Source organism: Callorhinchus milii, unplaced genomic scaffold (assembly GCF_018977255.1).
Source record: "Callorhinchus milii isolate IMCB2004 unplaced genomic scaffold, IMCB_Cmil_1.0 Scaffold1, whole genome shotgun sequence".
In the NCBI taxonomy this organism is placed as follows: domain Eukaryota; kingdom Metazoa; phylum Chordata; class Chondrichthyes; order Chimaeriformes; family Callorhinchidae; genus Callorhinchus; species Callorhinchus milii.
The window spans coordinates 129,584,094-129,610,055 of record NW_024704742.1 but is presented as its reverse complement, the minus strand read 5'-3'; the positions used below and the strand labels follow the sequence as shown (position 1 = coordinate 129,610,055).

Here is a 25,962-nt window from a genome sequence, read left to right as displayed (position 1 = left end):
GGCCTCGTTTCCTCCCTTGCCTCCTTCAAGGCCGGTCTTCTCTTCGATCGTCCCTTTGGTCACCCTCCCACCACTCTGTCTCCCCTCCCCCATACTCGGGCCCAAATACCTGACTGTTCAGCACTTTGGGATGTCCACCCGACATGAAAGGCGCTCTATAAATGTAATTTTGTTGTATTATTCTTACATTAATTCTCCCTGCTGAATTAAGTGTGCTTGTAATGCCTGGATGGTGCATGTGTATGCGCTGGCAAAAGATGGGCGGGAAAAACGATATTTTTATTTTGCTTATTACTTTGGGACATCTTCCTAACCTGAAAGGTGCTTTATAAATGTAATTTTATTTATTGTATTAAATAAATTAATCCTGACCCCCAGTGACCAGAGCCACTGCCCCCTCAAACCCACCATAGGATCACAATCTGCAACCTTTTCAGTGAGTTGGTAAGCACTGTTGTCTTTGCAGTAAATGAGTACAAGGTCATCGTTGAGCTGTTCAATTTATAATCTGTAGGGCTGACACTCCAGTGCTGGGGTGTATTTATAATAATAATAATCCTTGCATTTGAAATAGCGCTTTTCACATCTTCTCGACGTCTCAAAGCGCTTCACAGAACACACTGTAAAGTGAATTGACTGTATATTTGTGGGCGAACGCGGCAGCCAATTGCGCACAGCAATGTCCCACAAACAGTCGTCGATTGAAAAAGACCAATTTATTATTGTTTTGGGTTTCGGAGTGGATTATTATTAGGGCTCTGTGTGGAGTAAGGAAAGTGGGTCTGAATTCATTGGATTCGGAGTTGAGGAGTGAGGAAAACCGGCAAATTGGGCGTCGGGAGATCACTGTCACTGTGAAGTGTAGTGACTGTGCTCTGTGCGAATGGGGTCCCACAGCAACAGCAGCGTGTAGCACACTGAGCACGTGGTCATCGTCGTCGGGGGTGGGGGGGGTGTACGTCGCCACGCTGTCTTACCGAGAGGACGGGGTTACGTGGTGACGTTGGTCCACAAGGGGCAGGTGTAAGGGCGGCGTGGCTACGTGATGACGCAGATCCATGAGGGCAGGTGTAAGGGCGGCGTGGCTACGTGATGACGCAGATCCATGAGGGCAGGTGTAAGCGGCGGCGTGGCTACGTGATGACGCGGATCCATGAGGGCAGGTGTAAGTGGCGGCGTGGCTACGTGATGACGCGAATCCATGAGGGCAGGTGTAAGCGGCGGCGTGGCTACGTGATGACGTTAGACCACGAGGGGAGTATGCGGCGGCGTGATGACGTTGCTGCGGCGCCCCGACCTGGAGTGTTGTGCGCTCCCCACATGGACAACGCGTTTCCTCACTCGCTGTTCCCCGGGTTTTACAACTCCGGTCCCTCGAGCGGCGCCGACGCCGAGGCCGCGACAGTCCTCCAGGCGTTCGGGGACTGGGGCTCCCACGAGCAGATCCAACCGCTCCACCCGCCCGCCGGGGAGCGGCAGCAGCAGCAGCAGGTGAGGGGAGAGACTCCGCCGCACTCACAGCGGCGGCCCGACCGGCGGCTCACATCCACACGGCACGGGGTGCGGGGTGTGGGGTCGGGGTGAGCGAGGGCACAGGGTGTGGGGTGAGCGAGGGCACAGGGTGTGGGGTGAGCGAGGGCACAGGGTCGGGGTGTGGGGTGAGCGAGGGCACAGGGTCGGGGTGAGCGAGGGCACAGGGTGTGGGGTGAGCGAGGGCACAGGGTCGGGGTGAGCGAGGGTGCGGGGTGTGGGGTGAGCGAGGGCACAGGGTCGGGGTGAGCGAGGGCACAGGGTCGGGGTGTGGGGTCGGGGTGAGCGAGGGCACAGGGTGTGGGGTGAGCGAGGGCACAGGGTCGGGGTGAGCGAGGGCACGGGGTCGGGGTGAGCGAGGGCACAGGGTGAGGGGTGAGCGAGGGCACAGGGTGAGGGGTGAGCGAGGGCACAGGGTGAGGGGTGAGCGAGGGCACGGGGTGTGGGGTGAGCGAGGGCACGGGGTGTGGGGTGAGCGAGGGCACGGGGTGAGCGAGGGCACGGGGTCGGGGTGAGCGAGGGCACAGGGTGTGGGGTGAGCGAGGGCACGGGGTCGGGGTGAGCGAGGGCACGGGGTCGGGGTGAGCGAGGGCACAGGGCGCGGGGTGAGCGAGGGCACAGGGTCGGGGTGAGCGAGGGCACAGGGTGTGGGGTGAGCGAGGGCACGGGGTCGGGGTGAGCGAGGGCACGGGGTCGGGGTGAGCGAGGGCACAGGGCGCGGGGTGAGCGAGGGCGCGGGGTGTGGGGTGAGCGAGGGCACAGGGTGAGCGAGGGCGCGGGGTCGGGGTGAGCGAGGGCACGGGGTCGGGGTGAGCGAGGGCGCGGGGTGTGGGGTGAGCGAGGGCACAGGGTGAGCGAGGGCGCGGGGTCGGGGTGAGCGAGGGCACGGGGTCGGGGTGAGCGAGGGCACAGGGTGTGGGGTGAGCGAGGGCACAGGGTCGGGGTGAGCGAGGGCACAGGGTGAGGGGTGAGCGAGGGCACAGGGTGTGGGGTGAGCGAGGGCACGGGGTCGGGGTGAGCGAGGGCACAGGGTGTGGGGTGAGCGAGGGCACAGGGTCGGGGTGAGCGAGGGCACAGGGTCGGGGTGAGCGAGCGCACAGGGCGCGGGGTGAGCGGGGGTGTGGGGTGAGCGAGGGCACAGGGTGAGCGAGGGCGGGGGTCGGGGTGAGCGAGGGCACAGGGTCGGGGTGAGCGAGGGCACAGGGTCGGGGTGAGCGAGGGCACAGGGTCGGGGTGAGCGAGGGCACAGGGTGTGGGGTGAGCGAGGGCACAGGGTGTGGGGTGAGCGAGGGCACGGGGTGAGCGAGGGCACGGGGTCGGGGTGAGCGAGGGCACAGGGTCGGGGTGAGCGAGGGTGCAGGGTCGGGGTGAGCGAGGGTGCGGGGTCGGGGTGAGCGAGGGTGCGGGGTCGGGGTGAGCGAGGGCACGTGGTGTGGGGTGAGCGAGGGTGCGGGGTGAGCGAGGGCACGTGGTGTGGGGTGAGCGAGGGCACGGGGTCTGGGGTGAGCGAGGGCACAGGGTCGGGGTGAGCGAGGGCACAGGGTGAGGGGTGAGCGAGGGCACAGGGTGAGGGGTGAGCGAGGGCACAGGGTGTGGGGTGAGCGAGGGCACGGGGTCGGGGTGAGCGAGGGCACAGGGTGTGGGGTGAGCGAGGGCACAGGGTGTGGGGTGAGCGAGGGCACGGGGTCGGGGTGAGCGAGGGCACAGGGTGTGGGGTGAGCGAGGGCGCGGGGTCGGGGTGAGCGAGGGCACGGGGTCGGGGTGAGCGAGGGCACAGGGTGAGGGGTGAGCGAGGGCACAGGGTCGGGGTGAGCGAGGGCACAGGGTCGGGGTGAGCGAGGGCACAGGGTCGGGGTGAGCGAGGGCACGGGGTCGGGGTGAGCGAGGGCGCAGGGTCGGGGTGAGCGAGGGCACAGGGTCGGGGTGAGCGAGGGCACGGGGTCGGGGTGAGCGAGGGCACAGGGTGCGGGGTGAGCGAGGGTGCAGGGTCGGGGTGAGCGAGGGTGCAGGGTCGGGGGGTGAGCGAGGGCACGGGGTCGGGGTGAGCGAGGGTGCGGGGGTGCAGGGTGAAGCGGAGTGAGTTACGTTATTTAAATACAAGTTGTTTTGCGAACCACTAACAATCTCTGCTTTACATTCGGCAACAACAGCAGAATCACATTGATATACCGCTGCCCGGGGCCTGTTGAATCAATAGGTTTGACTGTTTTGTTCACACTGGAGCCAATTGCATCAAATGCAAGGATTATTATTATTATTATAATTGTCCTTTGCAGGCAGGAGAGCGGAAATGGGTAGCCCTGAGAAGCCTGGCTCGGGAGAGTTGGGATCCGCTGGAGCCAGTGGCTGTTCCGCTACTTCCTCCAAACGCAGGTAATGCAACGTTTGTCCACACAACAACAACAACAACAACAACAACAAGATTACATTTGTATCGCGCCTTTCACGTCGGGAGGACGTCCCAAGGCACCGGCACAACACAAACTCCTACAGTTCCCCAATGCACATTCTGGGTTACCCAAGCTATGGCTGGCTTTGCCAACCTGGACTTACTATCCAGGTAGTGCTCTGAGTTGCTGCCCGTGTGAAGGTGCTCTGCAAATGCAAGTCGTCGTAATACGTTCCAGAAACAGGCAAGCAGATTGCATCCTTCCTGACGGGGAGAGTGCGCACACCATTTCCAGACGGGAAGTTTCCAGGCTTAGTATGCGTGGAGTCCCGTAGCTCAGTGGTTAGAGCACTCGCCTCACGAGCGAGAGACCTGGATTCCATCCTGGAGCAGGGCGAAATGTTGGGCACGTTTCCTTACTCCACATGCCTGTGTTTACCGAGCAGTAAGTAGGAACCCGGCTTTGAGTTGATTGGTGGATCACTTTTCCTGGAGTAATAATTTCTTTAAAAAAAATAATAAATTGATCACTCAATCAACGACTGTTTGTGGGACACTGCTGTTGGTAATTGGCTGCTGCGTTTCGCCCACATAATATGCAGTCAAATCACTTTACAATATAATCTGTGAAGCTCTTTGAGACGTCTCAAAAGACATGATAAGGCGTGACATCAAATGCAAGGATTATTATTGTGTGTATATGTGAAGCTCTTGCCTAGTTTGGATACTCGTGATGTCGTTCACTCGGCTGACAAAATAAAAGTTGTCTTTGTTATGCTTTCCTCTGAAAACTAATTCATTTGGTTAAGACCCTTCTTGTTTTAAAACCTAGTATTTGTGAGCATATACAGTTTTTTGTTACCTGTAATATTGTTCTCAAGCGTGAGTGATTGTTTTTTTTTATCCCTCCCAATTTTAAGTCTGCAAGTTTCAACCTGCATCCCTGGAAGACCTCTCTTATGTCGGGAATGTAATGAAAAGCCGGGAAAACAACGAGCTTGCAATGCGTGCACTGAACTTCCCAGAGCAGGTGTGTTTTCTGAAATGTCTTAGTTTTTCTAAAACTTATTACAGCCTGAAAGAAAACTTGTGATGGTATTTGAGTGTAGGGACATGCTATGTTTCATAATGAGAAACTGCAATGAGCCACATCAATACGGTCGACCACGCTATCCTCCTCCACCTCTTGTCCTCCCACCTCAACCTTCAAGGCCCTGTCCTTGAGTGATTTAGGTCGTACCTCTCCCACCGTCTTCACTTTGTTTCCACGAATGGTTTTTCCTCCGGCCCCCGCACTGTCTCGTGCGGTGTCCCTTAGGGCTCTGTCCTCGGTCCCCTCCTCTTCACCCTCTATATGCTCCCCCTCGGTGACTTCATCCGCAGACATGGGGTTAACTTTCACATGTATGCGGATGACACCCAACTCTACCTTTCCTTCTCTACTCTCAACTCCACGACCACCGATGTCCTGACAGCTGCCTGTCCGACATCGAGTCCTGGACGAGAGACAACTTTCTTCAGCTCAACGTGCGCAAAACTGAGGCCCTCCTGATTGGCTCACGTCAGCGCCTCCGCACCTCAGGCGCTGACACCATCAGCATCCAAGGCTGCACTCTCCACCTCTCAAAGCCATCAGGAACCTCGGGGTTCTGTTCGATCCTGAGTTGTCCTTTCTCCCCCATATCCGTACCACAACTGACACCGCCTTCCATCACCTCCGGAATATCGCCAGACTATGGCACTACCTCACCCCTCACGCTGCTGAAACTCTGGTCCACGCCTTTGTCACCTCAAGGCTGGACTATGGGAACTCTCTCCTCGTCGGCCTTCCCGGCACCTCCCTCCACAAGCTGCAGGTCATTCAGAACTCTGCAGCTCGTGTACTGTCCCGCACCAGGCTTCGCGACCACATCACTCCCACCCTCGCTCGCCTCCACTGGCTCCCCATCCCCCAGAGGATCGAATTCAAGATCCTCATCCTCACCTACAAGGCCATTCACGGCCTTGCTCCCTCCTACCTCTCCGACCTACTATCCCCCGACCTACATGCCCGTACCCTCCGTTCCTCTGGCTCCGGTCTGCTCCACATCCCCCGCCCCAACCGCCCTACCATCGGTGTGTGGGCCTTCAGCCTCTCAGCCCCGAGGCTCTGGAACTCTATCCCCCAGTGCCTTCGCCGCCTCCTCCCTTTCCTCCTTCAAGGACGGTCTCAAGACCTTTGTCTTTGACCGTGCCTTCAGCTCCCCTCTCGACTCTCTACCCCCTCCTCACTCCCTTCCCTCCCCTCACCATTTCCCCCCTGCTCGGATCCTGACCCAACTGTACAGCGCCTTGGGACGTCCTCCCGACGTGAAAGGCGCTCTATAAATGGAATCTTGTTGTTGTTGTTGTATCAAACCCCATCCTTTTTTGATTTACTTATGTCTGTACACTGTATCATAATAATAATTTATTATTTGTTGCATTTGATGTAGAGCCTATCACATTGAAAGTATGTCTTAAAGCACTTCATAGGATTTACTGTAAAGGGTAGTAACTGTACTTTGTATGGAATGGAGCAACCAATTTGCAATACCTACATCCCAGGCAATTACGCATCCAGGTAATTTTATGCATAATACGTTTTGTTACGGGAAACTATATAATATTGCATAATATGGCCAAAGCAGTCACTGAATGCCTGCAATACCTGTGAGTTCAGAATGCAGACTGGTTGGTGTTCCTTTATTTCAATCTTGGATGTTAAAAAAGTGTTTCCATTTAAATTCTTAACATGTAGTTTTGCACAATTTTCATTTTTTGCTGACATAATTTTTTTCTCTGCACAGAATGATATCAAGGCCTTAGAGAGGGTACAGAGGAGATTTTCCAAAATTGTATCAGGGATGAGGGACTTTCGTTATGTGGCAAGACTAGAGAAGCCGGGAATGTTCTTAGAGCAGAGAAGGTTAAGGGGAGATTTAATAGAGATGTTCAAATTTATGAGGGGTTTTGATAGAGTAGATCGGAAGAAACTGGCAGGTGGGTCAGTAACCAGGTCACGTAGATTTAAGATAATTAGTAAAAGAACCAGAGGGGAGATGAGACGTTTTTTTAACACGTTGTTGTTACTCTCTGGATTCCACTGACTGAAAGGATGGTGGAAACAACTTTCAAAAGAGAGTTAGATAGGTACTTGAAAAGAAAACATTTGCAAGGATATGGGGAAAGAGCGGGGGAGTTGGACTGATTGGGTAACTCTTCCAAAGAAGGCACAGGCACGACAGGCTGAATGGCCTCCTTCTGTGCTGCAATATTCTATGATAATTCCGTGGGATGTACATCAAATGCAAGGATTCTTATTATTATTAAGTTTGTTTTGTGATCATTGGTTTTCTAGTTTAGATTTATGCAGATGCAATCCTTCGTGGAGTCCTGTAGCTCAGTGGTTAGAGCACTCGCTTTGCAAGTGAGAGACCTGAGTTCAATTCCAGGCAGAGGGCGAAACCTTGGGCAAGTTTCCTTACTCCACACAGAGCCTAATAATAATCCCTCCAAAACCAAAAACAATAATAAATTGGTCATTTTCAATCTACAACTGTTTGTGGGACATTGCTGTGAGCAATTGGCTGCCGCGTTCGCCCACAAATATACAGTCAATTCACTTTACAGTGTCTTTTCTGTGAAGCGCTTTGGGACGTCCTCCCGACGTGAAAAGCGCTATATCAAAATGCAAGGATTATTCTAATTTGTGTGACTGGGGAGGAGAGAATCAGAAAAAACATGAAATAGGAAAGCTTTGAAAACCATTTAGATTCACCTTGTTTGGTTCTGTACATGTGCTACAATAACTAGATAGATATCTGGGATTAATTTTTATTTTGTTCATGCTAAGTTTGGTTTTCTCTTCCCCCTTTTTGAAGATGGCTTACTTCTTTATTGAACACCGTGACGATGCCTTCAGGTCAATGGGTAAACTTTTGGAAGAGAGCTTTTATTTCGGAGACTGCATTCTCAGGGTGAGATTGTGTTTATTTTCCCCTCGTGTTACATTAAAGTGTAAGCCTGGCTCAGTTGGTAGTTCCCTCACCTTTGCTTCAAGCACTTGTTTTGAGTTCACACTCTAGGCCAGTGGTGGCCAACAAAATAAATGTTTCTTGAGTGAATATTTTTTGATTTATGGCATAAATCTATGATATTTTATTATTTTGTTGGCTCTCACTCCAATACAGTAGGGGTGCTGTATTGTTAGCATTGCCAAAGCTTCAGGTGAGACACTTAACTGGGTTCCTTGTTTGGGTGGATGTTAAAGATCCCGTGTGGCACTATTCGATAAGAGAAAGGAGTTTTATCCGGTGTCCCGGCCAACAATTCTCCAGATAAAATTGTATGCTCATCTCATGGCTGTTTGGGGACACTTACGCAAATTGGCTGTCCCTTTTGGGTGGAAAACACAGTAGCTACACTTTACAAGTACTTTGAAACATTCTCAATGTTATAGATACCGTATCACATTGCAAGGATTGTTTTTCAAAACTGACAGTATATAGCGCTACGTAAATAGATAAGTTTTTTTTAAAAAAAGGTTGTGATGTGTCAATAATAATAATAGTCTTTACATTTTGTATAGCGCCTTATGTCGTTGAGACGTCTCAGCGCTTCACAGAAGATATTGTAAAGTGGATTGACTGTGTATTTTGTGGGCGAAATGCAGCAGCAAATTGCTGTGTCAAGTTGATATAAGAACTTGAACGTAAAAGAGTAACCATTACAGGTAGAGATGATGATTATTCAGACTTTTATTGAGTGTATTGAAGTTCTCAATGCATCGTTTCCCCCATGCATCAGAGAGAAGGGAGTTCCAAAGGGCGAGGTGAAGTTACTGAAAACTCAGCTCTCTAATTACGCTGCACATCCATGTCGAGAACTAACTTTAAATGTGGAAATGTGATTTAAAATAAGTTTAATACGTTGACTTGTTCTTTCTTGAAGGGAAGAGCCAGGGATAAGACAATAAGTGTAAATTTCCTGACAACGTTCACAGAAAGAGTGAAACAGAGGCAGTAAGTAGCCATGCATTTGTTTTGTTTTTTGGGGGGTGATGTATTATTTTGCTACCTTCAGAAAAGTTTCCTCACTTTGAAAAATTCTTTCCTCCGATGTTACTGCTACAAAAAACATAAATACTCATGAATTGTATGAAAGTCTAACTGCAATTTTTGAATAAATACCGTGATGCCAAATTGACTATAAATCGACTGCTGTAATTTATGTCCGTGTAAATTACTATTTTTAAAAAAAAATATTTTGGATTAAGTGGGTTTGCAACTACCTTATGTTGCCTTACATCCTCTTGAACACCAGAGGTGCAAATAAACACATTTGGTGTTATTTTGCCCAAAAAATACACAGTCAATCCATTTTAGAATATATTCTGTGAAGAGCTTAGCTTTGAGACGTCTCAACGACATAAGGTGCTATATCAAATGCAAGGATTATTATTATTAATATACATGCAAACATGCAGCATGTTTCAAGTCAACTTAAATCCACCACCATGCCTATAAGCGCTCACAAGATTGAAGCAATGTTTCATTGATGTGCCAGACAAGTTGTAAGCAACAGACAGTGTATTGGATTACTGTGTGTTCCTCTCTCAGAGCTAATTCAGAAACGGAGAGAGAGAGACATGAACCTGGAAACATCATCTCCAAAGTAGAATGCACAAATGCCTGATGATATATCGCTGTGATAGTAGCAAAACGTAAAGAACTACATTTCACGTGTAGTATTGTAGTGTTAAGCGAACTGTCCTCTTGGCAGAAACTATAATAAATAGTAATAGGTATAGCACCTTTAATGTCAAGAGGACATCTCAAAGCGTTTCACAGGATTTTACTGTAAAGTGTAGCAACTGTATATTTCGTAGGCGGGAACGGCAGCCAATTTGAGCACAGCAGTGTCCCATAGACAGTTATGAAGTGAATGATCAATTCTATCTGGGCAATTGTTGGTTGGTCAGGACACCGGGAGAAACTCTTTTTAAATATAACCATTCGATCTCTTTACCATTCGCCTGAGGCACAATAACCATCTCATCAGAAGTACGGCACCTCTAACAATGCAGAGCACCCACAGAACTGCACTGAAGTGTCAGCTTAAATTATTAATTCTGTCAGGGCCCAACGGAAGTATGGAAAACTCCATTGCACTGAGTTATATGTTAATGTATGTTCACTGATTTTTACAGATGCCCAATATCTAATAACACTCCCCGAGCAAGACTTTCAAGTCATTTGTTCGGTGAGTCCATGTTTGATATTCCACCAACTTTACTGGCAGAAAACGTTCACGAAGAAATGAACTTCCAAAGAAACCAACTTCTGTTCAATCACTCTGCCACTGGTGGTGCTCTCGTGTACTGGCCGTTTTCTGAAGGATCCAGCTGTGAAGAAGGGTGCCTGATGTATCCCAGCACCGACTTGATGAGCTCCCTCAGTATCCTTTTGGATGGATGCTCCCCATCCATAAAAGTGGCTATCTGAAAATTTCCAGTTGCATGTCGTACTTTCTGAATTTCCCCAAGCGGTTGTCTAAACCGTTTCTTTCAAAGACAGATTAGATAGCTTTCTTTTAGGAAATAACATTATGGGATATAGTACATAGGTAGTTTGGGACATTTGTGCATGCAACCGCCAGGAAGGTGAACTAGATAGACCTTGATCTTTTTTCATCTAGCATTTCTTTTGTGTTTCTTTGGTTGTTCTCTAAGTGGATATACAAATCATATTCTGTTCTGTTGTCAGAAATCTTTTTTTAAAAAAAAGATAGCCTGCAAATACTTGCTCTCTATATGTACGCTGTCCTCTCTTCCCAACCCCCACCACCAGCGAAAAAAAATTATACTCTGAAAAAATTTAAATAAGCCCAAGTTTTTTCAGATTTTTAGCTTTTCATTGGTCGTGGAAGCAGTCTTTTGAGGGTGGTCTTGACCCCAGAATAATAATAACTCTTACATTTGACGTAGTGCCTTTCACGTCAGGAGGAAGTTTCACAAAGCGTTTTTCAGGATACCCTATAAAGTGGAGTCACAGTGTGTTTTGTCGGAAAAGTAATATAAATTGCAAAACAAGCTTCATCCATCCAAAAATGACAATGTATATTGTAAAATACACAAAAATGTAAGGAAGATTTTTNCCTAGGTATAAAAAACGGTAAGAAAAGGTAGAAATAGGGAAAATAAAGTAAAAGTAGCACTACCCATATTGTTTAGCAGAAAATTTGTTGAAGCTCCTTAACCAATTGACACCAGACTTCCGCAAGATCAAATTAGATTTTGATGATGATGAAGTGCCAAAGTTAAATGCAAAGTTTAATAAGCCAGCCTCCGTCAGCTTGAATGGTAGGATCAATCAAATCGCCTGCAGTGAGGTGGACCAGGAAGGTACATGTCGGTGAAAATTGTTTTATTGCTTGTTGTTTAGAATGTTACGTTTTCTTCCCCTGAAAGTGGTGACGTGCCTGGCTAAGGCAAAGAAGCCTTGTTATATTCTCCTAGCTTGTGATATTTCCTCCACTCTGGAACTCTGTCCCGCAATCTCTCTGCCTCACCCTCTCTCTTGCCTCCTTCAAGTTCTGTCTAAAGACCTTTGGCTTCGACCGTGCCTTCGGCCACCCATCTACCCCCCTGGCCTTCACCCCACCTGACCCCAACTCCCAGCTCGGGTCCAAAAACCCCTGACTGTCCAACTGTCCAGCACCCTGGGACGTCTTTCCAAAGTGAAGGGCGCTATACAAATGTAATTTATTGTTTTTTTTGACTCTAGCACCCCCTCCCTCCCCCTCCAACATCTGTCTTCCAGGCAGGCTTACAAACTTATCTCTTCAACCGCACCTGTGTCTCCCCTTTTCTCTTTTCGGTGTCCAGTCTGATCACTGTGTAGTTCTCTGGATGCGTTATCCCACGTTAAGGGCGCAATATAAATACAAGTTGTTATCATGGAGTCAGTGGGTGTTCTGCAAGGGTTAATGTGTAACCAGCAGTAGTTTCTCAGCGATATTCAGAATATATTATATTCATGTGTACGTTTGTTTTAATTGTATTAGTTAAACAGTAAACAAAGTTATGGTTAAAAAAAGTAAAGATACATTAATAACGCCTGTCATTTTTAAGTTATTTCCAAATCTGATTGAGTCTCCATGAAAGGCTTGAGGTATGACCGCATCTCACCAACAGTGCCGAAGTTAATAAATTAATATAAAATTAAAAATAATAAATGAATTTATCTGTTTTGGTAAATTTGAGTAAGGTTGGGAATATTGCCTGGACACTGGGGCAAGCAATTAGCTCTTCTATGAAATAGTGCAATAAACCTTTCCATAATAAAAAAAGACATTTTTGCACATCATTAAAATGTGCTCTGAATTTTAACCTTTGTGTTGACTTCATTCTCCACAAGCTGCTTTGAGTGGCTAAAAACTCATATGGCTATTTCTCCCATTTTACTTTCCCGACTGCAGTGTTTGTAGGTGTTCGGTCGGACTATTGTTGTGGAGCATGGAAACTGTCCAAGAGCATGAAACCTTCTCCTCTCCAGGTAGTTCAAGTGGAGAATGTAGCTACCTGTGTGAATGTTAGGTAAGAACTAGGTGCTTTTTTATTGAATTATTTTTTCACAAGCCAGGTGTCGGACAACTGCGGAAACCCATTACCATGCATAAGAGTATCTCAACCAGAAGCAGTTTCATATTTGTATGTCATCTACAATAGACGTTTTCTAGAGTCTGGAATAGACTCCCTCACTCTCTAATGCTGCTTACCTAATTCCAGAGACATTAGGCACAGATTGGCAAGAGCTAAGGTTTGGACGCCCCAGAGTGTGTGTTGTACTGATGGAGTTTAACATGGCTTGTCATTTTTAGAGCACTGCTGTTTGTCCAGCTAGGATCATCTTATTGGTCGAGGCTCTGGCCTGCCGGGTTAACAGGAACTGAGTGGGAAGAATCCACCCCCGCCCAAAATTTGTAAATGTTAAAACAAATTTTTCTCCCTTTAAGTAATTTTTATTCCGTTTTACTTCTACTGAGAAATGGTTCCGAGGGCATCAGGTGCCTGCCTTCTGTGTTTTATTTGTTTGTGAGATGTGTGGGGAAGGGGGAGAAGTGCTATAGCGGAGGGAGAGAAGGAGGGGAGGAATCCCAGCCAGGACTGATCCTGGGAATACCTTATCCTGAGAAAAAAGGCCATCTCAAGACCTATCTTTATGACCAATTGCACTTTTGGTCATCTTTCCCCTCCCCATCCACCTGGGGCTCCCATTTGCAGCTCGGGTGCCAAGCCAGTATTGTTGAGTGCCTTGGGAGGTCCTCTCAGCGTGAAAGACATTACACAAATATAAATTGTTGTTATCGAATCTTCACTCAAGTCTGGAGCTTGCTGTCCCATTGGAGCTAACTTCTTATTCTCTGCTTTTATCTGTCCCGGTGATGAAAATAAATAGCGATTTGTACGTAAGGCAGAGTAAGGGAATCTAGCACTCGTAGGAATTCTAACACTGCCCTCTGCTTCAGTCCTCACCTTCCAGGAGAGTTGGTGATTGCCAGCGAGTGTGGAACTGCTTACCTCTGGAATGTAGACAAAGGGTGAGTCAAATATTGGAATACACTGAAATACTTTTGAGTGCGTGGATTAAAACTAAATGTTATGTTTGCTTCACCCGGCTTCTATAAGTAAACCAAACCTTTCCGTTGAATACACACTGAAGCTCTCTCCCATTCTTTGCTTGTCTAGTGACTGAACAAATCTTTTCACTAAACATGGTTTATTTTACCAATAACATATTCATGCTACCCAGTTAATCAACCTATCAGATTACTTCAAAACAATAAGGTTAATGATACAGTAATAATAAACAACAAATTGGCAGTTGAGAGACTGTCAGTTACATTAGATTGATTTTTTTTCTTTCCCCATTTATTCTGTGAATAATACAACAGTTAACATTTATGTGACACCTTTCATGACAGGAGCATATCTTACACAGCTGACTGGAATGCTGATCTTGGTGAGAGCTTGTTGGGGGAGAGGAAAGGTAGCCAAAAGTGCATTCGAAATTATGGATCTTAAAACAAGGAAGGTGGGGGCAAGGAAGAGGACTCCAAGGTGGAGTTCCAGAGAACGGGTACCGAATGCCTTGAAAGCTCACCCACCGATGGTAGGGCAGATTGGATGGAAGACACGAAGCAGCTCAGTGTTTGCTGAGTGCCATCGTTCTTCGAGGGGAGTTAACGGGACAGAACGCTATCCCACACCAAATGCACTTTGTCCATTGGCTCTATGACTCGACATTGGCACCCCCGTCTACTTTTGCTTAAGACCTGAACCAAAACAAAGCTGCTGAGCCTAAACTGGGTCAGTAGATAAATATTTTATAATGTTCCTCATTGGAACACACAAGAAACACAATTACAAAGCAAAATTCCACCATCTGTCGAATAGGTAAATTTGCCTCTGCAATAGACTCTTAATCCCTATTCCGCTATGACCTTTTTAGAGGTGTCGTGTGGTGAGTTGTTGTATCCGTGTGGTGAGTTGACTACCATGTTTATCTATAAATACAGTCACTACACTTCACAATAAAATCCGTTTGAAGTACTGAGAGACATCTCGATGGTGTGATAAGGCTTGATACCAAATGCAAGTATTATTATGAATCTTCCCCTTTCAGGGGATAACATAGAGTAGATATATAATCCTACAACACAGCAGCAGACCATCAGAAGGGGGAGGTGAACATAGGTGCAGTCAAAGAAGCAAGTCTTAAGGTGGATTTTAAAGAAAGGAAAAGTGGGAGTTGGACGGAGGGAATGAGGCAGAGAGTTCCAGAGATTGTGGGCTTTGTTTCTGACCAGTGCATTGCTGTGTGGGTCTTTATGTTTGGAAGGACTGCCAATTGATGCGCTGCTTTGTTTCCGTCCTCTCTTTATCTTGCCAAGTTACTTTATGTTATTTCAGGCTTCAGAGGATTCGAAAGGAAACCGAGAATCTCAACTTCAATGCCCAACTGCCTTGGAGATGGTGTGATTTCACAGCTCACCCACGGGTGTATTTATACGCTGACAGAACCGGCCTTGATCTGACTGACGTGAGGGTGAGGATTAAAGCGGGCACTTTTAGATGTTCCTGGATTACATACCGCATTCGCTCATCAACCTCGCATTATGCAGCATTCTAACGGGATTAACCTTCCGCAGACAATTAGTTGCATGCAGCACAAACATACCAACTGTTTGAGATGTCTTAAAGCATTTCGCAGGATCTCCAGTAGAGGACATTAACATATATTTTGTTGGGAAAGAAAAATGTAACCAGTTCTGATCAGTCGGAGGGACCTCTACTGGAAGGTGCTGGGTTAGGACAAAATCAATCTGAGGGTGCCTATGGAACTGTAGCACAAAAGGTTTGTGCCTGTAGGAGATAAGGGAAAATTTAAGAGAAACTCATTATATGTTATATCTCATTAGATCTAAACGCTCTGAGATGCTGCCCCTGAAATGAGCTATGTAAATGCACGTTATTGTTGTTGTTGTCACCTCTCGTCACAAAAAAGTGCTATACAAGTGCAATTTATTTTATTCTACATATGGAGTGCTCTGTAAAGTGCTAGCTGATGCACAACTGAGTTACACAAATGCAGAGCCTGACAACAACAACAACAACAACAAGATTCCATTTATAAAGCGCCTTTCACATCAGGAGGACGTCCCAAGGCGCTGCACAGTTGGGTCATGACCCGAGCAGGGGGGAAATGGTCAGGGTGAGGGGAGGGAAAGGAGGGAGCGAGGAGGGGGGAAATGGTCAGGGTGAGGGGAGGGAAGGGAGGGAGGGGGAAATGGTCAGGGTGAGGGGAGGGAAGGGAGGGAGCGAGGAGGGGGAAGAGAGTCGAGAGGGGAGCTGAAGGCTCGGTCAAAGAGAAAGGTCTTGAGACCGGCCTTGAAGGAGGAAAGGGAGGAGGCGGCGAAGGCACTGGGGGATAGAGTTCCAGAGCCTCGGGGCTGAGAGGCTGAAGGCCCGACCACCGATGGTAGGGCGGTTGGGGCAGGGGACGTGGAGCAGACCGGAGCCGGAGGAACGGAGGGTACGGGCAGGTAAGTAGGGGGATAGTAGGTCGGAGAGGTAGGGGGGAGCGAGGCCGTGAATGGCCTTGTAGGTGAGGATGAGGATCTTGAAATCAATCCTCTGGGGGATGGGGAGCCAGTGGAGGCGAGCGAGGGTGGGAGTGATGTGGTCGCGAAGCCTGGTGCGGGACAGTACACGAGCTGCAGAGTTCTGAATGACCTGCAGCTTGTGGAGGGAGGTGCCGGGAAGGCCGGCGAGGAGGGAGTTCCCATAGTCCAGCCTTGAGGTGACAAAGGCGTGAACCAGGGTTTCAGCAGCGTGAGGGGTGAGGTAGTGCCGTAGTCTGGCGATATTCCGGAGGTGATGGAAGGCGGTGCCAGTTGTGGTGCGGATGTGAGGGAGAAAGGACAGCTCAGGGTCGAACTCCAGGGAGGGGGAGGAAGTGACCGAAGGCAAGGTTGAAGAGGAAGGAGCGGGCAAGGCAGAGGGATTGATAGAGAGATACAATAACCATTACTTGCATTTAAAGAGCACCCATAATGTTGGAGAACTGAACAACAGCAGAATTTGACAACAAGCCAGGGAGAGAGAGCAAAGGTGACCGTAGGCAAGGTTAAAGAGGAAGGCAAGGGCTTCAGGTTCCTATGGAATATATATTTATATTTACGTAGCACCTTTCATGTCAGAAGAACGTGAGTTGTTATTTCGTTGATTTCAAACTTGTTGAATATCTTTGCAGGCTGGCGAGTCCTGTAACCAGACGCTGTTTAAGATGGGAGCTACTGCGTCCTGCCAGCGAGGGGAACGAGTGATACTTCCTAAACACCTACAGGATGTGCATCCATTTCATTACCTCATCACCACCCAGGTCTGTGGCTATAACTCCACCTACAAAGTGAGGCATCAAATGCATCAATTATTAACTGTTTAATAGCTTGACCTTTAAGAAGTAACAAAACTCTGCTTTCCACATTGTTTGGTTAAAACTCCTCTTTCACCCCCAGGTTTATTTCATTGTGTACCAACTAATCCAATACATCCAATGAGAACTTTGGTGTAGAAATCATTTGTTGAGACCATACTTAAGAGTACTGTGTACAGTTCTGGTCGCCATAGTACAAAAAGGTTATTGGAGAAATCAAGACGATGCAGAGGAAGGCAACCAAAATGATTGAGGGAATGGAAGGACTGGACTTTGAGGAGTGACTAAGTAAATTGAGCATGTTCACGCTGGACAAAAGAAGATTGAGAGGCAGCATGATTGCTGTCTTTAAGAATCTAAAGGGCTAGACAATATAGATCAAAACAGGCTGTTTCAACTTATCCAGAATAGTAGAACCAGAGGACACAGCCTGCGATTGAAGGGGGTAAATTCAGAACAAATCTATTTCATTGAGCGAATATTGAACCTGTGTAATAGGCTCCCTAGGGAGATGATTGAAGCAGGAAGTGTTGATTCTTTCAAACAAAGATTAGATAGTTTCCTTTTAGGAAATAACATTATGGGATGTAGTACATAAGTAGTTTGGGACTTTTGTACTTGAGACTGCCAGGAACTAGATGAACCTTGGTCTTTTTTCGTCTAGTTTTTCTTATGTTCTTACGTAGAACACAGTAAGGAAATGACTTTCCTTAATGATGATATAATGCGCGGAATTTGGATGTTATACGCCCCTCACATTGGTGTAATCTGGCCATCTGCTCAAGCACTTCCAAATGCATTAAAGCATCATCTCCTCGTTTCAATTTTAGTCTTTCTATTATCTCTTTTAACTCTTTGTGGTGTAGCATCGAGTGGAGATTTCCTCTTCACCTGACAGATCATCACTAGATGTACTAACATCGTTAGACTCCTTAACCTCTCGTAATCTTTGACTTCTTGTAATGCTGCGTGTATCAACCCTGGCTACTGGCAGATTCCCAATCTTCTTTCCCCATGTTTCTCTGTCTCGTATTTCCTCGTATGGCTTTCTTAGACATATCCTGGAGTCCTGTAGCTTAGTAGTTAAAGCACTCTTCTCGCAAGTGATAGACCTTGGTTCTATTCCCGGCAGGGCAAAACCTTAGGCAAGTTTCCTTACTCCACACACCTGTTTACCTAGTAGGAACCTAGTTATTAGTCGATTGGTGGTCCTCTTTTCCGGGAGTAATAATGGCTTAAAATCAAATAATAATGATAATTTGGTCACTCAATCCACAACTGCTTGTGGGACACTGCTGCGTGCAATTGGTTACCGCATTTCGGCCACAAAATATACAGTCAATTCATTTTACAGTATATTCTGTGAAGCGCTTTGAGACGTCTTGAAGACGTGATCAGGCGCTATATCAAATGCAAGGATTATTATATACCTAACTGTTCGCAGCCTGTTTATCACGTGCTTACACTTATAATGTATCATTTATCATTTGTGGAGTCCTGTAGCTCTGGTTAGAGCACTCGCCTTGCAAGCGAGACACCTGGGTTCAGTTCCAGGCAGGGCGAAACCTTGGGCAAGTTTCCTTACTCCACACACCTAATAATAATCCCTCCAAAACAATAATAAATTAGTCATTTTCAATCCATGACTGTTTGTGGGACACTGCTGTGCACAATTGGCTGCCGCGTTTCACCCACAAATATACGGTCAATTCACTTTACAACATCTTCTGTGAAGCCCTTTGAGAAGTTTAGAAGATGTGAAGAGTGCTATATCAAATGCAAGGGTTATTATTATCATTATTATCATGCGCTACTGTGGGTCCTCGCTTTATGTTTGTCATTTGCTGAGACTGATGCGTACACTGTTTTTTAAATCCTCGGCGTGTTTCTGTAAAATTTTGTTATATTTTTCTAGTTGTTTACACATCCTAGTTAGTACTTTGCATCGTTCTTTTGCTTCTGAGCAGCACTCGCTGAACGAACATAGCTACACAGACTTTCAACACTTTAGCTTCAGATTCTAGCTGTTCGCTTTTCTCTCCTGCACTCCTCAACCTTATCACTTCACAACAGTCTCTCTTGACTTCACTTGTTTTCAGTTTTCTGACAAGCACTGGACTTTCTTGCCCAGGGTCTACTTCATAACCCATAGTGCCTGTATAATTGCAGTCCTTTCTCCTTTCCTGATCTAGCTTCTCTTGAAGCAATTCTTTGTACTCCTTTACAGTGCTCCCATGACTCATCACAAACTTTCACTCTGGCACATATAATCAACTCTTGTTATTAGTTCTTCCATTCTGCCTATCCTGGTCGGGTCCTGTAACTGGCCTCAGACTCCCCAACACCCAAAACCAAACTATGACAGGTTACCTTGGCCACCTTTCACTGCCTGACAGCGTTTAGGTTGCGGTTGTTTCTTACTGTCTTCTCTCGACAGCAGTTGACAGAGAGACCTTTTTAGGTACGAACTTCTTAACAGTTGTTAAAATTATCCCATTTGGGGTGTCAAGCTGTAAGGAAACTTTACTATGATGAAATAATGCGCACAATTTGGATGTTAAACAATTGTTTCCTTGATTATAGTTCCAAGGTCAATGACTATACAAAGAACAAAGACCCATTACCTGAACATGGGATACTGGGAGGTATTGATCAGTATTGATCCCTGGGATTGGAACAGGCAGTGGAGGAGTCATCCAGTCTGCGTCTCATTGATCTTGACTGAACTCTCTTTTTATACCTGATTGATTATTGGTTATTGTGAAGCGCAGACCAATAGAATAACGCACACATCCTTTGGTTAAAGCTCCTAGTCCCAATACTGTGAGGCACGTTTACCAGTACTGTTTAGACTGCAGATGATGCAGTCCTGGTCAACTAAAGTCAAGGCCAAGATATATTTCTGCATTTCTGCAGCAGTTAGTATTTTATTTTAATGCCAATGTATTTTAAACATGTTAAAATAAATATTGCTCTTCTTCCTTGTATCGATCGCATTGTGGAGAATATTTTCTTATATTTTAACATGAAAATTAGTGATGACCTTTATTTGGTATGGTGCCTTTTACATCAGGATGTCTCTAAATCTTCACAGGATTTACTGTAGAGTAAAATGACTGTGTTTTGTAAATGAAATTTAGTGTTCCATTGATTTTATCAATTGATTGTAAATTTTAATTGAATCGCAGTTCAGTTCTGAATTGGACTGAGCATTTACTTTCTATGGATACATATATTATAGGTATATATTATGGTATATAGTTTTCTAAAAAAAAGTCAACCAAAACTGCAGACTTTAATACACTCGTACTGTGATTGTAAAATCCTGAAAAGATTTTCAATAGCATCATACAACACTGACTTGATTGGTCTTTCCCTGACAGAACACAAAATGATTAATTTTATTTTTCCAATGTAGTATTCTGCCTACATCATAGATGAACGATTCCCTATTGTCCCCGTTCTGAAGTGGAGGCACATGATGGGGTCGCCTCCAATGTTCGCCCAAGTTGTGAGCGGGGCATCGAGGAACGAAACTCACAAGATTGTCCTGGGGACGCAGCGCACTCAGGAAGCACTGCTTCTGCAGTATTCAGGTGACTTGTTACTATGTGATGATAATAATAATTCTCACATCTGGTATAGTACCTTATCACATTGGAAGATATTCGCTCACAAAATATACATCCACTTCACTTTAATGTATATTCTGTGAAGTGTTTTGATACGTCTCAAAAGACCTGATAAGGCGCTATATCAAATGCAAGGATTATTATAAGGACGTCTCAAAGCACTTCATAGGAATTACTGTGAAACAGTTACTGTGTATTTATCGGCAAACATGGCAGCATAATTGCACACAACAGTGTCCCACAAACAGCCATGATACGAATAACCAATTTTATTTGGGGGACTGTTGGCCAACACACCGGGGAAAAACTCCTTTCTCTTTTCAAATAGTGCTGTGGGATTTTTAACATCTACCTGAACAGGCAGATGGGAGCTTGGTTTAACATCTCATTCAAAGTTTGGCACTTCTGACAATGCAGTGCACCCCCAGCATGGCATTGGAGTGCCAGCTTAATAATGATTACTGGTAAACTGTTCTGTAATGTGAATAAGGTGATAGTGACCCACAAGGTAAATATGGGAACGGAGAAGAGAATAGAATGTATTGTAACAGAGGGACCAGTCCTGATCAATTATGTGATCGACATATCAATAATAAATGAATAATCTTTAAATAATTAATCTTAACACCTAACTCTTTGACTGCTTTTAGTCATCTTCCTTTTACCCATCCCCAGCTTGGGTGCCAAGCTGGTATTGTTATGTGCCTTTGGATGTCCTCCAGAACAGAGTGTGCACTCTCTCCAGTGGAATGCATCCTGTTTACCTAATCCCAGAGAATTTAGGTATAGGTTGTGAAGAGCCAAGGCTTGGGAACCCGAGTGTGCGCATTGGGAAAGGGTTGTAAACTACCGGGGATTAATCAGCTAACTCAGTGCAGAGCACGAGTAAGCTTCCTTACAGGCAGCTGCTCATTCAGCTAGGAGCATCCTAGTAATCAGGGCTTTCTCAGTTGCATGGTAAAGCCAGATACCAAATTATTTTTCTGACAGGAGGTACACGGCTTCCCTGCCAGTCCTTTGGTCCACCACAGAAACTCTCCAGCAATTACGATATGTTGAAGCAGCTTCCGGTCAAGTTATTTCTGAGGCAAGAAGCAGTCATTACTGAGAGACTTCACTCTCCGGGGGCAGGTGAGTTGTGTTTGACCACTAGCAAATGCGCTGTCAGTCTTCAGCTAAATCACCAGTACTTGGATGTTGGAAGTGATTCATATAATTCAAAAAGCATGAACAATGCTTCCATGAGCAGTGTGATGCCAGGTATGACAGGTTTTTTTAATTGTCTTATCTATTATTCTCTAAAACTGAATGAACAAAAGCCATCAAGTTTTCCTAATACGTTATCATCCGGGAAGTATTTCCTGAAGCTTTGCTCGCAGCAAGGTGTGAACGAGCCTAGTTCGTTTACAGTGTTCTGGCGTTGGCGTCTTGTTTGACCCTCAACTATCATTTCTACCCCATATCCATGCCATGACCCGCTCTGCCTTCCCCCACCTCCGCAACGTTCGTGACCCTATCATCACTGGCTTCCCATTACACAGAGGATACAGTTCAAGATCCTGGTCCTCATCATCAAAGCCCTCCATGGCTTTGCTCCCCCCTACCTCTGTGACCTCCTAACCCCCTACCATCCTGCCCGCTCCCTCTGCTCAATGGGCTTTGGCCTGCTTCACGGCCCCCACCTGGCCTGACCCACCATTGGCGGGTGGGCTTTCAGCTACTCTGCCCCCACCCTCTGGAATTCCATTCCGCAGTCCCTCCACCTCACCCCCTCCCTTGCCTCCTTCAAGACCCATCTCAAGACCCTCTTCATCGACTGTGCCTTCAATCACTCTCCTTCCCCCGCCCCCGTCCTCCACCCTACCCAATCCCAACCCCCAGCTTGGGTCCGAAACACTGATTGTCCAGCGCCTTGGGAAATCCTCTCGATGTGAAAGGTGCTATACAAATGTAATTTTGTTGTTGTTGTTTTGCTGCCGTCGAATGCTGCGTCCATTTGGGCATTTGTTCCTTGTGAAGAGGTGCTTCACCAGCCCTAGATGGTGCTGTGGTGGTAGATCAGCAAGGTTCCCCTGCTGTCCAGGGAATTCCCCAAAGCTCTGGGAGCCTGTGGAAGTGGTTGTTTGGTGTCTCCAATACACTCCCTCCCCTCATGCCGAGAGTGTTATAAGCAGTTGAATACGTCTTACCTGGTCAAACCCACGGCAGATTAATTTGCTACCTTGGCAATTTTCCTTCCCCATTTCCCCCATTGTTTGGTGTACGACTGTAGTTTGCTCTTTTTTCCGTGCATTTGATATAGTGCCTTTCACTTCAGGAGCACATCTCAAAGTGTTTCATGGGATGTACCCTTTTTTTAAAAAATTATTTCTCAGACCAACTTTTGTTTTTGAAGAAATGCAATTTAAATGTACAATTGTGATACACGTGTTTTACAGTGAATTTTTTGTTATTGCCCTGCAGGTATTGCAGCATTTTATCATCGTCGCGGGAGAAATTCACTTTCTGTGATTCAGCTGTCTGCAGCGGGAGATCTCTTTTACCAAACTCTCGTTCCTCGGAAGAATGGTTGCGATGACGGAAATCCAACGAAGGAGAGGGTCGGAAATGACAGTGAACCTATTAGTCCTACTCTGAACAATGGGGTACTCTCAGAGGATCCTTCTGGGCACGGAGATCCAGAAGAGGTTGGAGGAGGGGAGGGCAAAAGATCAGAGGGAGCCTCCCCGCCACTCAGAGCAGACAAAGAAGGAACTCCAACACTGAGCAGCCAGAGTACCAGAAAACCACCACTCAGTCGTGCTGCTCTTGTCACATGTCGCAGGTGGCTGAAGTCATTTGTAAACAAGCAGAAAGAACTTAATACAAACTCTAAAGTGCTGCCCAAACACTGTTTCATAAACGTCAAGCATAAGTTTTCCTGCAAAAACAGCGATGAATCGGGCGACGCATACAAGGAGGTGAGGGATAGAATTAAAAGTGTTATGGAGAAGAGAGAGATCCTTTCCCACAGCACGTTCCCAATATTGGACCCGGTTAGCGTTCCAGACCCTGTTGATCCCTCAGTTTGGAAAGATGATCTGAGCGACAGGCTCACAGCAGCTTGGGAGGAGAAGTGGAGCGAATGGTGGTCAGAGAAGCTTGGCATGAACCACGATAAGAGAATTAAAGTGCTACAGGCGAAAAGAAAGAATGAAAAATCAGCTCGAGCGAGACACAGAAGGGGGCTGTCAGGCAGCTTCACCTCATCGGTGTCTGAGTTTTCCGACTTCACTGACGCCTCAATCTGGAGCAGAACCTCGACAGAGAATCTCAAGGAGAGCGATTATCTGTCCGACACAGAAAGTCACACCCTTCTCAATAGGTCCACTACAGTGAGCCGAGCAAACGGAAGTATTGTCCTTGAGCAAGAAGAGGAGGTGCAGACCAGTGCGCCCGAAGCAGAAGGAAGCCAGAAATCCGTATTGGACCCAGGGCCCTCCCTAGAAATTCAGTTGAGATCCATGCCCAGGGAACGGAAAGGAATTCTACAGAAATACATGGATGCCTTGGAAGACAATCCACCTCAACCCGAGCAGGACGATGAAATGAGCTACTTTTTACCAATAGCAACCTCTTCCCAAATCCCATTGATGTCTACTCCACACGTAAATACCAATTGTGAAGCATTCGGGCCCCTGCCCTCTGGCAGCCAGCCCCTGCCCTCTGGCAGCCAGCCCCTGCCCTCTGGCAGCCAGCCCCTGCCCTCTGGCAGCCAGCCCCTGCCCTCTGGCAGCCAGCCCCTGTCCTCTGGCAGCCAGCCCCTGTCCTCTGGCAGCCAGCCCCTGCCCTCTGGCAGCCAGCCCCTGCCCTCTGGCAGCCAGCCCCTGCCCTCTGGCCGCCAGCCCCTGCCCTCTCGCCGCCAGCCCCTGCCCTCTCGCCGCCAGCCCCTGCCCTCTCGCCGCCAGCCCCTGCCCTCTCGCCGCCAGCCCCTGCCCTCTCGCCGCCAGCCCCTGCCCTCTGGCCGCCAGCCCCTGCCCTCTGGCAGCCAGCCCCTGCCCTCTGGCAGCCTGCCCTCTGGCAGCCAGCCCTCTGGCAGCCTGCCCTCTGGCAGCCAGCCCTCTGGCAGCCAGCCCTCTGGCAGCCAGCCCTCTGGCAGCCAGCCCTCTGGCAGCCAGCCCTCTGGCAGCCAGCCCCTGCCCTCTGGCAGCCAGCCCCTGCCCTCTCGCAGCCAGCCCCTGCCCTCTCGCAGCCAGCCCCTGCCCTCTCGCAGCCAGCCCCTGCCCTCTCGCAGCCAGCCCCTGCCCTCTCGCAGCCAGCCCCTGCCCTCTCGCAGCCAGCCCCTGCCCTCTCGCAGCCAGCCCCTGCCCTCTCGCAGCCAGCCCCTGCCCTCTCAGAAACACCCACTAGCCTCTCACAGCCAGACTTTGCCCTCGCTGAGCCAGTCACTGCTCTCTCCGAGCCAGCCCTCGTCCTCGCTGAGCCAGTCACTGCTCTCCCCCAGCCAGCCTTTGCCCTCTCAGAATCAGGCCTTGGCCTCTCAGAACCAGTCCCTGTTCTCTCAGAGCCAGTCTTTGCCATCTCTAAGCCAATCCGTGCTGTCTCTGAGCCAGTCTGTGCTCTCTCAACCAAAAAAGAAAAGAGCCAGAATGGGTTTTTAAAGAGATTGATTCCCTCCGATCGTGCCTTTGGTCACCTTCCACCCCTCCCATCCCTGCCACCCACCTTCTCCGATCCCAAACCCCTCCTCAGATTCAAATCCCTGACTGTCCAGTGCTTGGGACATCCTCCCAATGTGAAGCGCACAATACAAATGTAATTTTGTATTTGTATATGAGCTGGACACTTTGCAGGACAATTTGTCCCATTCTACCTAACATTGCTTCAGTCAGCACTGAGTTGCTTTTTGCTGGACATTCGGGCTTTACTTCCAGGTATGTCAGTGGCCTTTCGTCTGACTATTGAGTTTGAGCCAGAATAATGTTTTTAGCATTTTTGTTCAATTTATTGCTTTGGAAAATTGCATTTGTTATAGAAATGTGAAGTGTAGGAAATACCTGGAGATACCTTCCACACCCAATTCCATTTTATATCAGAGTTGGTTGCCCTGTGCGACAAATATTGTTTTTTTTAAAAATTAAAATCCTTTTAGCCTTGTTTATGCTTTGCTTGTTTCTGGGGTGTCCAGGGATGTGTTCTGAATTGTTAAACTAAGTTTGAAATTAAAACAACAACAAAATTACACTTGTATAGTGCCTTTCATATCAAGAGGAACGTCCCAAGGTGCTGGACAATCAGTGTTTTGGACCCGAACTGGAGGTTGTGATTGGGGAGGGTGGAGGGCAATGGTGGAAGGAGGGTGACCGAAAGCACAGTCGAAGAGGAGGGTCTTGAGATGGGTCTTGAAGGAAGG

The 25,962-nt window shown here is 47.6% G+C and overlaps 1 protein-coding gene across 1 annotated transcript; it reads left to right on the top strand.

Annotated features, from left to right (window-relative positions):
- The first annotated feature begins 1,092 nt into the window (after positions 1-1,092).
- taf1c (TATA-box binding protein associated factor, RNA polymerase I subunit C) lies at positions 1,093-25,210 on the top strand. Its single transcript, XM_042331910.1, has 14 exons — positions 1,093-1,491; positions 3,807-3,903; positions 4,840-4,949; positions 7,822-7,917; positions 8,891-8,961; positions 10,149-10,396; positions 11,211-11,342; positions 12,419-12,536; positions 13,469-13,540; positions 14,913-15,048; positions 16,756-16,884; positions 20,357-20,534; positions 21,561-21,701; positions 23,034-25,210. Exons 1-14 carry the CDS (start codon positions 1,093-1,095, stop codon positions 25,208-25,210), a joined length of 4,104 nt encoding a protein of 1,367 aa, XP_042187844.1.
- Positions 25,211-25,962: the final 752 nt, after the last annotated feature.